Here is a 16,527-nt window from a genome sequence, read left to right as displayed (position 1 = left end):
ATAGACAAGTATTCTAAAGAAATTTAGAGTGATCTAAAGGGCATGTCTTCAGCGAGGTCTTTTTTTTTTTTTTTTTTTCTATAAAGAGGCTACTGGTCCTTTCATGTTTTAGGGGGCTGGGGTCCCAGGTGCCTGGTACGGGGAGGGTCTCTGGGGGCACGGAGAGGGGAACTGCCCTGGCCAGCCCGGCACTGACCTGGATCTCCCTGGCGTGGTAGAGGACCACCAGGCCCAGCAGGATGACCGTGGAGAGGCTGATGAGGCATTTCAGTGCAAACGAGTACAGGGACTCCTGGGCGGAGAGAGAGAGGGCAGGAGGACAAGGGCGCTGGGGGGTGGGTGGCCCTCCTGACCCCCCCCCATCTGGGCTCCCCCCTCAGGAAGGAATGCTCCTGTCCTTTCTCCTTAGGCCTGGGTCGATGGCAATGCTGGCCTATACTTCAGAGTTGATAAGGCCTGGCCTCCTAAAGGCCCAGCATGTCACAGCCGATAAGGCCTGGCCTCACGTAGGTACTTCACCGTTTAGAAGGCCTCGCCGCATCCACCGGCGGCATTTCACAGTCTACCGGCGGACGTGCCCCGATCTCTCTCTCTGTCCTCACACACCCTTGGGTGGCACGAGGGGGCGTGCAGCCATAGCCGCAGCCCAGCCCGATCACTCTCAGGAGGAGAAGCTCTTTCCGGGCTCTGAGGCCCAGGCCTTCGCTGGGGCTCTCCTGTCCTAGGCCTGGACTGGGGGGCAGCTGCCACCCCCCCCCCCCTCCCTTAAGCCAGGGTGTGGCCTCTTGGTGCAGGGCAGAAGGAATGGGCTGGAGCCTAACTCCCCCATGTACAGCCTGCCTGCAGCCCCCACAAGGTAGACACAGTGGGAGGCCCAGTACCCACCCCCTGCCCTGCCTCCAGGACCCCCGCCCCCCCCCACTCCTCCAGCATCTTCCACCTGCTCCTCCTGGGGCCAATATGGTCCCTGACCCCACGCCCCAGGGGCAGTGAGGAGCCAAGTAGGTCCACAGGGCCCTCCCTGGGCCAAGGGGAAAGGCCATGCCTACCTTGGTGTAGACCCCCCAGGACAGCTCCGTCTCGGTCACCATGACGACAATGCCAAACATGCCGAAGATGAGGGCGTAGTCACTGAGGCGCTTCCGCTTCTCGAAGAGTGCCCGCCGGTGGCCCAGGCGGTGGCCCACGTTTGGGGTCTTCCCCAAGTCCCTCCTCCTGCCTGCCTCATCCTCTTCATCGTCTTCCTCCTCTTCTTGGTCCTGGGGCTGCCCCCGGGGACTGCCGGGTGAGGGCCGGGCTGGCTCGCTCTTGGCCACCACCACCTGGAGGCCCGGGCCGTGTGGGGGCTGGGGGGGGTGGCCGGCCTCGGGCTCCGAAGGGTCTCTGCCCAGGGCACCCAGCCCGCTGCCCAGCGGCCGCCCCCCACAGCCATTGTGGCTGTGGCTGTTCATGACTATGTGGGTGCCGGGGTTGGGCTCGCTGTAGGCCACCCGGGGCCCAGCATGGCTCAGTGACCGGGCTCCTGTGCCGACCTGAGGGGCATGAGGGACACAGTCAGGGAAGGGCCTTGCCAACCGACCAGAGGGCAGGGACCCCTGTCACCACCCCAAGACATTCTGAGGCTCAGGAAGCCCTGAACCCAGACACGTGACTGACGCGTGGGTTGGCCATCCAAGAAACACCCAAGTCAGCCTATATTCCTCTCCTGCTCAAAACCCTCCCATGGCTCCCCAGTGCTGCTGCACAAAAACCAAAGGCCTCACTGTGGCCAGGAGGCCCTCTGTGGTCTGGCTCCTACCCACCTCAACCCTCTCACTCTTCCAGAGTCATTCTCTTCCGACCACGGAAGCATCCCCATCACCAGATCCTGACCAGCCTGGTCCAGCCTGGGGCCTTTGCACCCGCTGGGCCCTCTGCCTGGAACGCCCTCTTATCGAACCTTTGCCCACTGGTTTTCTGTCTCCAAGTACCTCGAACAATGCCGAGCACTCAGCTGACGCTCAGTAAACACTTGGGAATGTCTGGAGACAGAATGTGCTGGCAGGTTTGCCTGGGAGGACCAGAGGCCGTGTGTGTGGTCAGGAGGTGGTTCCAACCTGGGCTCGTCTCCTTCTGACCTTCAGGTTCTCGGGCAAGTCAAGCTCGCCCTGCTGGGCCTCCAATTCCTCCCCTAGAGCTGTCCGAAGGCCTGAACACACGCAAGCATGGGGTATCAGTGTGGGGACACGAGGACCGTGGCTGTGGCTGCAGAGACCCCCCAGCCCCCTCCTGCCTGCGTGGAAGGAGGTTTGTGATCTCCAAAGAGACTCCGGGACCAACGTGGCAACCCGGTATTTACCTCTAAGATCCCAGAGTTGATTCTGTAGGGCCTTGTGAGATGTGCTCAGCCTGGCCCTGTGACCCCGGGTCAGCCTCAGTTTCCCCACCAGGCTACCAGAGAGCAGACTGTCTGACCGCCCCGACATCCTGGGATTCTGCCCTTGCGTAGGGCAGTGTCCTCTGGGATCATGTTCGAGAGCGAAGACCTTGAGGACAGTGACCCATACAAGATGAGGCTGCCTGGAGTCTCACCTTCTAGACCCTCCCCTGTCCCACCCCAACCCACCATCTCTCCCTCCCTCCTGTGTACCCCCCGTTGCCACTACGAGCTGATGTTTAGCGAACGTCTACAACACGCCAGGCTACGTCCTTCACACCAATTTGCTCCTTGATCCTTGCCAACACCCCCCAAGAAGGGGTGCTGGGATTTGGCCAGTTTTACCGGTGGGGAAACTGAGGCGCTGTGCCATGAAGGGGCCATGTCCTTCTAGGGCAGATCCTGGACCGGGCTGCTTTGTAAGATTCTCTCAGCAGGAATAAGCGGGGCAGCGACAGGCAGTGGCCAAGTGCTGACCCCCTTTGAAAAGGCCAGCCTGGCATGCACGGCGGGCCCCTGTGGACCAGGCCCGGGAGAGAGGGCTGTGCGCACAGACAGGATGCCTCTGCGGCCCTGCAACCACACTCGGGGCGGGGGGTGACAGACACGGAAACTGTCACATAAAGACATGCCAAGATGACACCTTGTCGGGCACCCCCCCCACAGTGTCTGTCCCACTCACCGCCTGTCCCCAGATGCTGGTGCCCGCGCACAGTAGGGGCACAAGAAACCTTCCTTTCGTGGCAGAGCGACCTCATGAGTATTAGAACATGTCCCTTCCCTTGCCCCTCCATGCACTACCTCAACCAGGCCGTGGCCACCTGTGGCCTGACACGTTGGTTTGTAAGTCCTGGCCTCACACGGGCTTAGCACTTCATGGTTTATATGAGCTGGTCTCCTGCACGCCCCGTACTTCACGGCTTATAAGGCTGACCTTGGCCCCGGATCTCTCTCTCCACCTTCACGAACACTCAGGGGCCTTGCTACTCCCGGGCGAGGGCCCCTGCTCGCCACCTGAAGGGCCATCGGCTGGCAGGTGGGGCCGGGAGCCTGTCACCAGGAGACACACAGCGATCGCAGACCCTGCTCTCTCCCAGGAGGTGAGGAAACCCCAGGCATCGCTCCTACCATCCCTCCTGAAAGCGCAGGGGGTCCTCACCCAGGGCTCGGGGGCACAGGCAGGAGAGGCGAGTGGCCTGGCAGACGGAGCCTGGAGGGGGTGGGGGTGTTGCAAACGACCTTCCGAAACGCACTTACGAAGATACAATTTGGGGATGTGACTCAGCCGCCCGACGCATAGGCCAAATTCAGCCGTGTGTCGGCCATGCTCCATCCTTGCCTGGCAGCCTCGTCCTAAGGTGCCCTGGGCAGGGAGGGGTTGGGGGGATGGGTACAGGTGGCTTCTGGGAGGGAGTGAGGTGGAGGGCCTTCCTGTGGCCCATCACCTTAACGTGCCCATGGCGCTTACTGTGGGCTTGTTGGGCTCTTTATCAGAATTATCATGTTTAGCCTCCGTGGCCACTAAGTGAGGCAGGCGGCATTCCCGCTCCCAATTTACAGATGGGAGACAAGGCTCAGAGAGGTTTAGCACCTTCCCAAGGTCACAAAGTCAGGAAGGGAGCAGAGACGAAGTCAGTGCCATCTGGGGGGGGCAGAGGGTGGTGGGATGTGCCAAGTTCCCTCTTGACGAGCCTTCTGGGAAGGGAGTCAGCCAAGCCCTGCCCTTGAGGGGCCACAGAGCTCAGGACCCAGGCACGGTGGGTGTCTGACCCTTCCTGTGACCTCAGAAGAAACAGGACAGAGTGGCCTGCCTGAGATTCCATAGAAGGGGGCAGCTGGTTTCTGCAGTTCAGGTGGGACGGGGGGGGGGGGGGGCGCCCTGGGAGACGAGAGACCCCACCCCTTCCCAGGTATACCTTCCCCTCCCCCACTGCAACTAGGCCCAAAGCTGGGGTCCCTGGAACCCTCAGAGATTCCCAAAGAACCAGGAGCCTCTCTAAAACTCTGGCCAAGGTTTGGATGTCTGTGAAAGGGTGTATTTTTCTGGGTGAAGGCCCTGGGTTCGCCAATGAGTTCTAAAAAGTTAGAAACACCTCGTGGGCTGCATCTGGTTCAGAAGGTCCCTAGAATTGCCAAAATTACCTAATATGTCTGGGGCATGAGCCCTCTGTTCACTGAAGGCTGGCATGGGAGGATGAGCCGAACCCCCGCCCCCTTTCACACCACCCCAAGAGACACTGTGGGAACCCGGCGGGCCACCCACGGCAGGGGGCGCCCAGGAGGACTCGAGGAGTGGGAGAAGGCAGGCAGGTGGCAGGAAGCAGGGCGGCTGGCTTCTCCAAGCTTTTCTACTCAACAGAAAGACAAAGAAACTGGCCAGACCCCCCCAAGGTCCTCGAGTGAGCCCTTTTACAAATGACAAGTTGGTGCAGTGTCTGCCTGGGAGGGACCCTTGGGTGTCCCAGCCAGGATGAAGTCACTGCCCCCTCCTCAGCCGCCTGCCTCTTCAGTAAAAGGATGTCTCGGTGCCTGCCCCCCGCCCCCCCCCCCCAGCAGGTTGGTGGCCAAAACGGAAGTGAGACCTCACATGGAAAATGCTTAGCATGTGGCTGTGGGTACATCTGAGGAGGTGCTGCTGCCCATCCTTCGGAGCTGGACCAGAAGGGGCCTATCTCCAAAGCAGAGCCCCACCTTGCGGTGAAATCCACATCCCACCGCTCCCTGGAACCGTGGCCAGGGCAGCACATGGCAGAACCTTCCAGGACGTGTGGGTGAGCTGTGTGGGGTGTGTGTCCCAGTGGAGGGTGCGTAAGGATCCTAAGACAACCCACCCACCAGCACTGTTTGCACCCTAGCTCTGCAGGGTGGATGGGATCCACTTGCCCTCCCACCCCTGGGCTGCCCAGGAGTGGGTACAGTAAGGCAGGCGCTGACTGCCCAATTCCTTTGGGCGCCCCCCCCCACCCCCCCCCCCATCACCACCAGTCAGGAACCTGCCAGCGCTCAGCAGGATGCAATTAGCCTGCTCTGCCCTCCGCGGGGCTGCCTCCACCAGCGCCCTCCACGCTGACCCCTCTCCATCAGCGTCTCCCATTTGGCTCCCAGCCTCCAGCACTCACATCTGCAGCCTGCCCTCCAGGACAGCCAAGGCAGTGCCCTGTGTAGGGTACCCGAACCTCTGTCCAGGGACAGCTGAGAGACCTAGCTCCTTGGCCCCTGCATTAGGGCGACCCTAACGGCAGTATCTGGGAGCCAGTGGTGAGGGTCTCCTCCCTCCCGTTCCCAAATAAGTCCCAGGTCACTGCCTTCACCCCAAGAGCTCCCCCCACCGTATCTATGGAGTTTAGAGACTCACTGCTCTACCCCGGCCAAAGTGAACCCAGTACCTTCCCCCTCCGGGATTGGGGGTCCGCGAATCTCCACTCGCTCAGGCAGTGCACAGACACACATTCCCTTCCTCTCCGTGTCCCCTGGGTTCCGGATCCTTCGGAGACCCTCCGTCCTGGCCCCTGTCCCAAACCGCGTCCCCCCTCCAGGACGTGCCTCCCTCTTTGGGCGCTCCGGTCCGTCCCACCCGGTACCTGCAGGGCTCGGCTCCCGTGGGCAGAAGAAGCTGGAGGGGAGAGGGTCCCGCGCGGCCGCAGACCCTCGCGTGGGGGCCGGGCCCGGGGCCGCGGACGGGGCGGGCAGCAGCCGACCGGCGTGGGGCCCGGAGGCGGCCGGGCCGGGGGCGGCGGCGGGTGCATCCCCCGCCGCCCTGTCCACGGGCCCGGCCGGGGGCGAGCGCCCGCCCGGGCCGGGAGAGGAGGGGGCGGTGCGACGCGGACGGCGCCGCCGATTGGTCGAGCCCGGGTTGGCACCGCCCCCGGCGACCCCGCAAGCTCCGCCTACATTTAAAGATCCCACATTCCCGGGAGCCCCCTTCGGCCCCCAGCGCTCAGCTGGTCCTCAAACTCGCTGTCTGGCTGGGCGCAATGGAGGGGACCTTACTTAGCGAAGCGACAACTCCGGTCCCCGACAGGTCTCGAGAACTCCTAGCCGCCCCCTTTCTAAAATCGGGTCTTCAAACTCCAACCCTCCTTCAACCCCTCAAATACACGCATTTGCTGAGGGGATAACTTTGCAAAGCGACTGGACACCTCCGTCCTGAAACTACCTCCTCAGAGTCCTGCTTGCAGGATGTTGCCACGTGGAGGGTGCCTAGGACCCCGACGTGGGGGCTCCCAGGAGCTGAGGGGGTGCCTGCTAGGGCCATAGGTTCAAGGCCACCATCTTCGGGACTGAGCCCCCACCCCCATTTCTAACCCTTATCACCAATGCCAGGAAGACAGGCCAGCAGAAGCCTGCTTTGGGGCTGTCCAAAACCAAGCTCCTTTCTGGCAGAGGGCGTGCTTGGGCGACTCATTCATTCAGCCTTGGGGACAGGGAGGTGGGGAGCCCTTTCCTCCTCCTCCCCCAGGCCTCCTAACTACCTAGGCCTCACCCTGTCCCAGCCTGGCTGGGGGTGACTGAGTCCAGCTTTCACACACACACACACACACACACACACACACACACACACACACACCATCTCTCTCCCAGTGTTTTCTTCCTAGCTCTGAGCTTGGGACAGGGTCAGGACATCTGATTGCTCGTCACTGCCTGCGGGCAGCTGATCTGTTTCCTCTGTGGTGTCCAGAAAATAGCTGGGCCGCATGAATGAATGAGTGGACAGCTGCCTGGGCAGGGGTGGCCTCATGGGCCAGTGATGAGGCTGAGCAGAGCCAGGTGATGGCCTGGGGTCTGCAGACAGGACTTCGGTTTCTCATCCCAGCCTCTTGGGGACACCCTGGAGAAGGCCTGGCTGTGGTGGCAGAGGAGGCCTGGGGACCACTCATGCCCTCCCATGTCCACAGGGATGCCAGGAGAGGGGACCCTAAATGGATGCATTCTCAGCCATGCTCGAAGAGCAGCCGTCCCCCCTCCATCCCCCCATCCACTCACCAGGCCCCCACCCCAGGCCTGCGTGGCCTGCTGGGGGCTCTTTCTAAAGCACAGTCGTGATGAAGCCACCCACATCTCCCTCAGGACCGGGCACACATCCCTGTATGGCATTCAGTGTCCCAGCCCCTGACAACAGAGCCTGCCCCTGTGCGGGTCCCTGCCCCATAAGAAGCATTCACACTGTGCCCACCGGCTGACTCCAGCCTGTGCAGACTTCTGTGGAGTCCTTGCGGCATCTGATGCTTTTTGAATTCAAGTCCAATATGTCAACATCCAGATACTCACAAAAGCACGAGCCACAGACCCTGGAGGCTCTGCCAGGCCTCTCACCCTGAACAGGCCCTGCAGGCTCTATACCCACCTTCTCTCTCTGGGAAGATCCCTCTTTCCCCTTTGGGCTCATCTGCCCTGAGGGGTCAGAGACCCCCTCGAAGGGGCTGAACTTAGAATGGGGGGGCCTGGTGAACGATCACCATCCACCCGTGTCTGCCCTGCTGCCTGCTTGAACCTCACCCCTCAGAGACGAGGCTGGCAGAGGTGGCTAGGGGTCAGGGGTGGATGGAGGTGGGGCTGTGGGTGGGCATCACCTGAGATTCCATTCCAGATGGAGCCTCTTATCAGCCCATGGCTGGCTGGAAGAGACCTGAGGAGCCTCCAAACGAACCTGTCAGTTGGGATGCCCCAGGACTCACACTCCCAGGAAATGGCCGATCAAAGAGGCAGGGGTTGGGGTGGTGGCTGAACAGGAAGCCTCTCTTCCAGGAGCCTGAGGGCTGGGCCACAAGTCTAGGTCCGGATGCAAGAGACCTGGGAGAGGTCTCCCAGGGGCTGAGGGACCCACAGGCTGCCTGAGTAGGGAAGGACTCAAGCCCGCAGGTGTGCATCCACAGAAATCTCAGACCCATCCTGGGTCTAACAGATAGCTGCCCAGAAGGAGGCTAGACCCTGAGTCCCCCATAAGTGTGGAGATGACAGAGTGGGGAATGTATTCACTCATTCGCTCATTCATTCATTCACTCACATATTCATTCATTCATTCATTCATTCATTCATTCATTCATTCATTCACCTAGCCACCAAGCCCCTTTTCTGAGTCTGTTGCTGGGAATGCAGAAGCAGAGATACAAACCCGTCCTTCGTGGCGCTGCATTTCTAGAACGCTAGGCACAACCCTCTCCAAATAAAGGGACCAGTAAGAATTCTAGATACACAAAAGTATTAGGAAAAGATCCAATGAAGTTGAGAAAAATAGGAATGGGGATGGGGAGACTTTGAGGTGGTCATGGGAGGCCTCCTGGAAGGGGGGACATTCAAAAGGGGTCAAGGAGCAGGCCCTCGAAGAGCTAGAAGGGTGCATCGGGTAGAGGACGCTGCAAGGATCAAGACGTTGAGGTGGGCAATGTTTGAGGAAAGGAAGGGAGACCTGTGTGGCTGGAGGGAAGGGGCAAAGGGATGGGGCAAGCCAGAGGCTGGCAGGGGTTCCACCTGCAGGGTTGAGTGCGCGAGGCCTCAGCAGACTGGGAGTCATGGGGGGTTAAGCCCCTTAGGGTCCTGTGAATTGTAGGGGCAGGAAGGGGGGGACAGGAAGGCCCAAGGGAGCTGGAGTGTGTATCTCGGAGGGCTTATTCCTGGGCTCTCTGGGATTTGGGGACTTAGAGAAGCTTCATTCATTCTATCAGTGTTTCTTGAGCGCCTCCCATATGCAAGGCATGGACCCGAAGTGGAGATACCATGGTGAAGACACAAAAAAAAGTCCCCTGAACTCGTGTTTTCAGCAGGCCAGATCAGATCTTGAGACAGTAAGTAAATACAGTTGACCCTTGCAGATGGTCCCCGGGGGAAATGAGGCCAGGGAGGGGTACAGAGGTGCTAAGCCTGGCAGCCCCTGGTCCTCCCCATGGGCAGCCCACCTAATCCTTGCTCTGGAGGAGGAGCTGGGAGTCTGGGGGTGACAGGCAGGGAGGGAAGCAGCATTATCGGAAGCACAGACTCCCCACAAAGCAGCCTCTGGCCTGGGAGCCCCTGTCACACCCACCAGGGGATCCCCACCACCTCCCCCCACCCCCACCCCCCACCCCGGGGGCTGTCTCCTCCATTCAGCTGGCGGCAGCCTCCCTATTCCAGGCACCAGCGTCCCCTCCCTTCTCACACTCAGGCTGGAAGGCTCCAGCCTAACTCTTCCTTTCCGGCCACCCCCACATCTAATGGGACCCCAGGTCTGCCCATCCTTGTCCCTAAATTCACTCGGTCCCCATCCCTGCGGCCACTGCTTCACCATAGGCCCTGGGGGCAAAGGCATGACTGCAGTAGGGTATTCTGCTTGTGGCCATACTAGTTTGGAGAGTATTCCCCCCCAAATTCCAGTCCACCCAGGACCTCAGAATGTGACCTTATTTGGAAACAGGGTCTTTGCAGACACAGTGAAATTAACGTGAGATTAACGTGAGGTCATACTAGAGGAGGGCGGGCCTTAACCCAATGACCAGCGTCCTTCTCAGACGGCCACGTGAAGACAGATACAGGGACTGGAGTGATGTGGCCATAAGCCAAGGGACACGTGAAGCCCCCCCCAGGAAGGGGAAGAGACAAAAAGAAGGATCCTCCCCTAGACCCTCCAGAGGGAATGTGGCCCTGCCGATGCCTGGATCTCAGGCTCTGGCCTCCAGAACTGTGAGACGCGACATTTCTGTTGTTCTCAGGTCGTAGTCATTTATTACTACAGCCCCTGGAAAGCCATACAGTGGTCACAGGCAAGGCACATCCCTCTTTGAGCCTCAGTTTCTTCAGCGGGGCAGCGGGGCCCTCCGAGGGCAGTGAGAGGGGCTGGGGATCCAATCCCCCTCAGATGTGCTAGGCACACAGCAAGCGCTCACCGGATGCTCCCAGTTGCTACTAGCCTGATCGGGATCTGAACCATTTCAAGCGCCTTCCTGACTTCTCTGGCGCCCGTCCAGTCTCTGCCACGCGCCCCCGAGGGATATTTCCTTGCTAAAATCTCATTATGTTGCTTCTAATTCTGAATGCTCGGTGGCTCCCCATGGCCCTCGTGGCATCTGTACAATTTGACCCTCAGCACAACTCCAGTTGGACACCAGCAAAGACCTACTTGCCCGACCAGACCCAGCTCAAAGAGCAAGAACACCACCTCTTCCAGGATGCCTTCCCAGATTTCCCAGAGCACAACAAATCTCTCCCTCCTCCCTGTGGTTCCTCAGCATTGGGCAGAAAACTGGCCACACACAGTCCATCCTCCACGCCCAGCTTAGTCCCAGAATCTGCCCACTTCTCTTCGTCTCTGCCTCTATCCAGTCCTGGCGGAGCTCACTCTACCCAGTTGCCTCCTGGGCTCCCCTCCGGCCTTCTGCCGCTTCCACTCCTGCCCCACCAGTCCCTGCTCTCCACAGTAGTCACAGAGGCTTTTGAAAATCATAAACCAGACCCTGTCCCTCTCTGCTCACACACCCTCCATGGTTCCCCACGGCGCGGCAGTCTATTTCTTGACCTCAGCCCCTGCCTGCAGATCCTTCGGTCTTCCTCTTCCTCCTCTCTCCCCCTCGCTCATTCTGTTCCAGTCACAGCAGCCTCCTCACTGTTCCTCAAACGTGCCAACCTCATTTCTGCCTCAGGACCCTTGCACTTGCTGTCCCTGCTGCCAAGTATGCCGTTCTCCCAACTGCCACCTGGCTGGCTCCTCCTCCCGCCTTCTGTCCCCCCCTCCAGGAGCCTCCCTCTCCCCGGGTTGTTCTCTCATACATCATTGCGAGGGGGGATGGCTCAGTCGGTTGAGCATCCAGCTCGATTTTGGCTCAGGCCATGATTCCACACACAGTTCGTGAGATCAAGCCCCGCACTGGGCTCTGAGCTGACAGCAAGGAGCCTGCTTGAGATTCTCTCCCTCTTTCTCTGCCCTTCCCCCACTCATTCATTTTCTCTCTCTCTCTCTCTCTCTCAAAATAAATGAATAAACTTAAAAAAAAAAAAAAAAGGATCACTGTGTTCTATTCCCCTCCCAGTATGTCTCAAGGGCTGATCTGGGCCTGCCTCAGCCCCTGCCGTGTCCCCAGCACCCAGCCCAGGGCACACAGTACCTGTTCGGTGTTTGCTGACTGATTAAACCGACCATACGTATTTAGAACCGTTGCCTCTGTTTTCTCCATACCCCGCCCCCATTGGCAACTCATTGCTGACCCTGAAATGTCAGCCAATGTTTGCAGGGGACAGAAGGAGTAAAGGAGCTACTCCCTAAAAGCTGTCTCCCGGAGCGAGACCACAGAATCTGGGTGGCGGACCAGGGGTGGGGGACCTTCCAACCTGGCTCATCTCCTCCCTTCTGGCTGTGTGACACAGAGCGGGTTCCCCACCACCAGCGACTGGAGAAAATGGGCAGTGACTCTCTGGGGGCTCTAGAAAGCGCAGCTGTTGTGGTGGTGGTTATTGTACTGTTAGTCTGATGTCAGAGGTTGGCGCTTTTTTCTTACGTCGCCAGATTGTCCACGTAGCTCCCGGGCCACCCTTACTCCCAAATAGGACCCAGACCTGGATTCACTCACCCTGGTGTGCAGGGGTCTCCCGGATGAGCCACCACCAAAGGGCCTGTCCCCTTCAGTCCTGCTGGATTATCACCTGGCTGGCAGGGGGCTGAGCTGCCTTTCTTCTCCCCTTGACCTGTAAGGACCAGACACGGGTAAGGGGTAGAGGCAGGGTCCCAGGAGGGTGGCGTGTAGGTACCTCCCACACTGCAATGGTTTTTAGAGTAGACCTGTCTTCTAACTAGCCGAATTACCCTGTGAGCATGAAGGAAGTTTAAGATCAGTTTAACATCAGTACCCCATACCAGACCCTCTCCCTGGAAGCCCCGTTTCCATCCACTGGACACTGCACACTAAAGGCTCTACCTGCCTTTCCCCATGCTGTTCCCTGTCCTGCTCCTAGGTCCCCCCCAATTCCTTCACCACAGGGAGATCTAGGTGGATGAGGCTGGGACAGGCTGCTGTAAGGGTGAAGGAGGTAGGGATCCCTGACTCAGCCGGCTGTATTCTTGGCCACCCCCTGACCCTCACCCCGTCTGCAGCTGCCCTGGGGTAACTCCCTCAAGGAATTCACTCTGTACTGGGCTGTTGGGAAAGCCCCATGGTACCCATGGAACCCAGGCCCCACTCCGGAGGAGGGGGCGAAAGGGGACCCAGGGCAGCCCCATGGCGGAGAGGGGTGAGGGAGCACGACCCCAGGATGGAACTGAAGGGGGAACACGGGCTGAGATGGACGTCCCAGCTGCCCTTCCTCTCGCTGGGGATCTGGAGTGGGGCCAGTGGCCACCTGGACGAGTCAGGGGCTGCCTGTTCTAGTCGGGGGGGCTTTGGATCCGACTCTGGCTCTGGGAGAACAGGGAGATTGTCCAAGGTCACCCAGTGGGTCGGTGCGTCAGAGTGATCACTCTACCAGCTCTGGAAGGACCCCTTGCCCTCCCTCCCCTTCTCCCCTTCACCACCCAGACTTCCTTTGAGGTCTAAGGCAGCTTGAGGAGGCTGGGGGAAGAAGGACTAGGAGGGACATGAGACCCGGGAACCCGGAGGAGGGAGCCAGTTAGGGGGCTCATCCACTCAGTCCTGTCTGGGCCTCCAGCAGTGTGGAGAGACTTGGAGAGAGTGTGGTACTCCCCCCACCCAGTTCCAGACAGGGCCCTCAAGCCCCACCCTGACAGTTAAACGCAGGAAGCAGAGGGGACCCTGGAGCCCACACCACCAGCTGAGTTCTGGGGTTCCTGAATCTGAGTCCGCCACAAACACAGCTCTGCCTCTGCCCAGCTGGGTGACCTTGGGTAAGTGCTAACCCTCTCTGGGCCTCGGCCCCTTTCCCAGTCAGTGGGGTGGGGGCGGGGGGAGGTGGAGCTTAGGGAAGAGAGCAGAGGAGGAGCTCCCACGCACAGTAGGCTGGCAGGTGGGGGGGGAGTGGGGGGTTCCCTTCCACTCTGCAGTGGGCCAGCCGGGGGAATCCCCACCACACTCCGTGAGAGGTGGAAGGACTGAGGGGGAAGGCAGGGGAAGGGAGCAATGGAGCCACCACCGCCCCCCCCACCCCCCACCCCCAGCTAGCGCCTGAGGGTCCCCTGGTCTCCACCTTCTCCTCTGTGGGAGGACGTCTCCGCATTCCAAATTCCGGGAGCGGAAGCCCCCCTCCTCCCAGGGGGATGCTGGGGCGGGGGGCGTCTGGAGTGACTCGAGGCTTGGAGTTGGGGAGGGGGGGGGCGGAGATGGAAGGGGTTCCCCTCCCTCCCGCACCTCCCCCCTTTGAATTCCGGGAGTCGGGGCAAACCCTGACCGAAACGCCCACCAAGGAGAAGGGGAGCGCCGCTGGGCCCTCCGCCCCGTCAGCGCCCCCACCCCAATGCCCCACTAGTGCCTACTCACCGGCCAGAGACGGCCGCCGCCGCCGGAGCCCCAGCGCCTGGCCCGAGCGCGAAGACAAGTGCACGGCCGGGCAAGGGCGTGTGAGCCGGGAGGGTGTGCGCGCGCCGCCGCAGAGCTGACCCCCTCCCCGCCGACCTGGGCCCCGCCCCGCCTCCCCGGGAGGGGCGCCTACCCGGTGGAGCGAGAGAGGCAGACTGCGGCGGCCACCGTGCGACCCCCCCTCTCCCGCTCTGCTTTTCCAGAAAGGGTGGGGAGGGAATCCCCCTCCCCGCAGGAGTGGAACAGCCAATCTCTAAGAACGCTCAAAGAGCTGGGAGGACCCTCCGCCGCCGCTGGCCCATCACGTTCATTTCACAGATGGGGAAACTGAGACCCAGAGTTGGGGCGCCCCTGGCCAGGGCCCAGCGCCCCGGCAGCATAGAAATGCGGCTGCCCGCCTGTCTCTGGGGGCTCGCTTCCTGGCGTCCGGGTTAGGAATGGAGCCGCGGAGAGAAAGGGAGGCAATTCAGCCCCCCACCTTGAGCGGGCTCTGGGGCCTGGGAGGTCCAGGGGGGGGACCCGGAGGCTTCAGGCAGCTGGTGACGTTGCTGGGGCTGGAAGGTCCCAGTGAGGGAGGGGTACCTCGGGTGGCCATGAAACAAACCACAGAAAACTTCTCTAATGTCATTGTTGGGCTGTGACGTCCCTCTTCTCACCGCACGATTCAGGGACCCCGCTGAACGTGAACAGCCGGGCCCTGGGCCGCGAGATTGTTTGTGAAGGTCACTCTGCCAAATTAGAAGAATGCGGCTCCCGGGGTTAGGGTCACTAGGGGATGGCAGAGGGGGCGCTGCGCAGGGCTCAGCCCCTCCTGTGACCTTGGCCCTGTTCAGGCCCCTCTCTCAGCCTATTTCTTTCTTGCGACTGGACAGCATTCACTTCTGGGGTCCCTCCAGCTCTCCGAGGTCTTTGGGGCTGCCGGCTGTATTTTGCTGTTATCCAATTCCGCCCCACCCCACCCCCCCACCCCAGGAGGAGTGGTGCCCTCCCAGACCACCGTGTTCTCCCTCTCGGCCCCCTGCCCCCCGCAGCCCCACCCACCCAGTCTCCGAACCCCCACCCACCTTCCGCTGTGGCCTGGGATGAGGGGGGTTTCCTCTTGGGAGCCAGGAAGCTTCCATGAGCCTCCATCCTTTTTCTTTTTGGTTGTTTTTTTCCCCCCTCTTTTCTTCCATTCATTCTAAAAATAGCCCTCCCTCTCCAACTCTCCTCCCCCCCGCCCCCCCACGCCGCCGGGCGCCTCCCTTGGAAAGGTAATGCACTCCCCGGGTGGGGTCCCGGAGGCCGGGATTCCGCGGTGCGGGCGGGGCCGCGGGGGGGGATGGAGTGGGGGGCGATTGGGAGCGCACCACCCCCCCCCCCATTGTGTGTGAGATGCTCTCAGAAGGAGCCGCCAGCGTGACCGTGACCGTGTGTGTAGGGAAAGAGAACAAAGGGGCGGGGGACCTCTAGGGTATTCATTGTGGAGGCAGATTGAGGGAGGGCTGGGGGGAACCGCAGGGACTCCACCGATGAGGGGTCCCACCCAGTACCTCTGCGGGGATGACTCTCCACCGGCGGGGGGGGGGGGGGGGGGAAGGCTGAGGTCTGCACCTTGGTCGGACACAGGGAGGGTCAAGAGTCAGCAGTGACAGGGTGGCTTCACAGGGGGGAGGGGGGAGTCCTCCACCCTTGAACCTGGACATCTGCCCTGCGGAGCCCCCAGAAGGCCCCTCCCACTGTTCCTTGCCTCGCACCCATGGCCTCCCTCGTCCCTTCTCCGTGATGCAACTACAGAATTCCATACTCAGCTATGTGACTGATCCTGTCCCTGTCCCCAGAACTAGCACCTTCCTCCTTGAACTCTCCCCCTCTTCCAAGTCCTGAGAGCTCCGGCTCCCACTCCCTTTTGTCCCAGCACTAGGGCTGTCTCCCTAGACCACCCACCACACTCTGGCCTGACTCAACCTCTGTGTTAATGTGTCCAGCCTCAGGGGCTTTGCATCTGCCCTTCTTTCTGCCAAGATCACCCTTCCCTCACCCCCTATTGTCTTTCAGAGCCCGGTTCAAAGTCACCTCCTGCTCTGGGAACATCCCTCTAGTTTCAGGTCTTCAATTCCTGGTGTGCTGTGTTACTTGTTCACCTTCTGCCTCCCCCAGGGAATGGGGGGGTTCTCGGCAACTTGGGCTTGGCTGATGATGGGTGGGCCAACTCTGACCCAGCACCTCCCCAGGAGCTACCCAGCTCCAGAGACAGAGATAGCACCACTGCCCCAGCTAGCCACTCTGGAAAGCACCCCTGGGACGTGGCACAAAAGATCCATCATCTGCTCCCGTAGGGGTGTCACCTTGCACAGGGACACTAACAACCACAGGCCCCCAAATGTTCCCCACCAGGGATGGCTTAGCCCGTTTCCAGAATAACATGATGGTTATGGTCCACAGGGACGGAGTTCCAGGCCGGTTGAGAAGCCAGCTCGGAGGCATGTCTGCTCAGATGGCAAGTAAGTATAAAGAGCAAAGGCTGAGAGGAGGAGGGGGCACTGGGAGCAGTGACCTTTCCGCAGCAGTGACCTCAGCAGTGACTGAGGGGAGCGGAGTGACCTTTCCTTTGTTATTAGCTTTTCCATGTTTCATTAGCTTACACTTTTTGAAACCAAGGGGAGGATAAAGGGAAAATCTCTTTGTTGGAGGATATAAAAG

At 60.5% G+C, this 16,527-nt stretch overlaps 1 protein-coding gene across 16 annotated transcripts in view; it reads right to left on the bottom strand.

The window, feature by feature from the left end:
* The window catches only part of KCNN1 (potassium calcium-activated channel subfamily N member 1), a 32,446-nt gene extending 17,419 nt beyond the window's left edge, over nt 1–15,027 (bottom strand). For 5 of the 16 annotated variants that reach the window (XM_045048232.1, XM_045048247.1, XM_045048241.1 and 2 more), the window contains exons 1-3: nt 5,998–6,177; nt 1,050–1,532; nt 197–292 (exon numbers count right to left, since the gene is read on the bottom strand). In XM_045048232.1, coding sequence (XP_044904167.1) covers nt 197–292; nt 1,050–1,532; nt 5,998–6,162 — 744 coding nt within the window. In that variant the 5' untranslated portion in view covers nt 6,163–6,177. Of the gene's footprint in view, nt 1–196; nt 293–1,049; nt 1,533–1,970; nt 2,189–3,217; nt 4,270–5,997; nt 6,182–11,949; nt 12,065–13,806; nt 13,957–14,909 lie in introns of those variants that run through there. The other 11 variants (XR_006591350.1, XR_006591356.1, XM_045048283.1 and 8 more) reach the window with 10 other exon arrangements.
* Nucleotides 15,028–16,527: the final 1,500 nt, after the last annotated feature.

The sequence above is a fragment of the Felis catus genome, chromosome A2 (assembly GCF_018350175.1).
Source record: "Felis catus isolate Fca126 chromosome A2, F.catus_Fca126_mat1.0, whole genome shotgun sequence".
NCBI lineage: Eukaryota > Metazoa > Chordata > Mammalia > Carnivora > Felidae > Felis > Felis catus.
The sequence above is the reverse complement of the archived record's forward strand: the minus strand, read 5'-3'. Positions and strand labels throughout refer to the sequence as shown.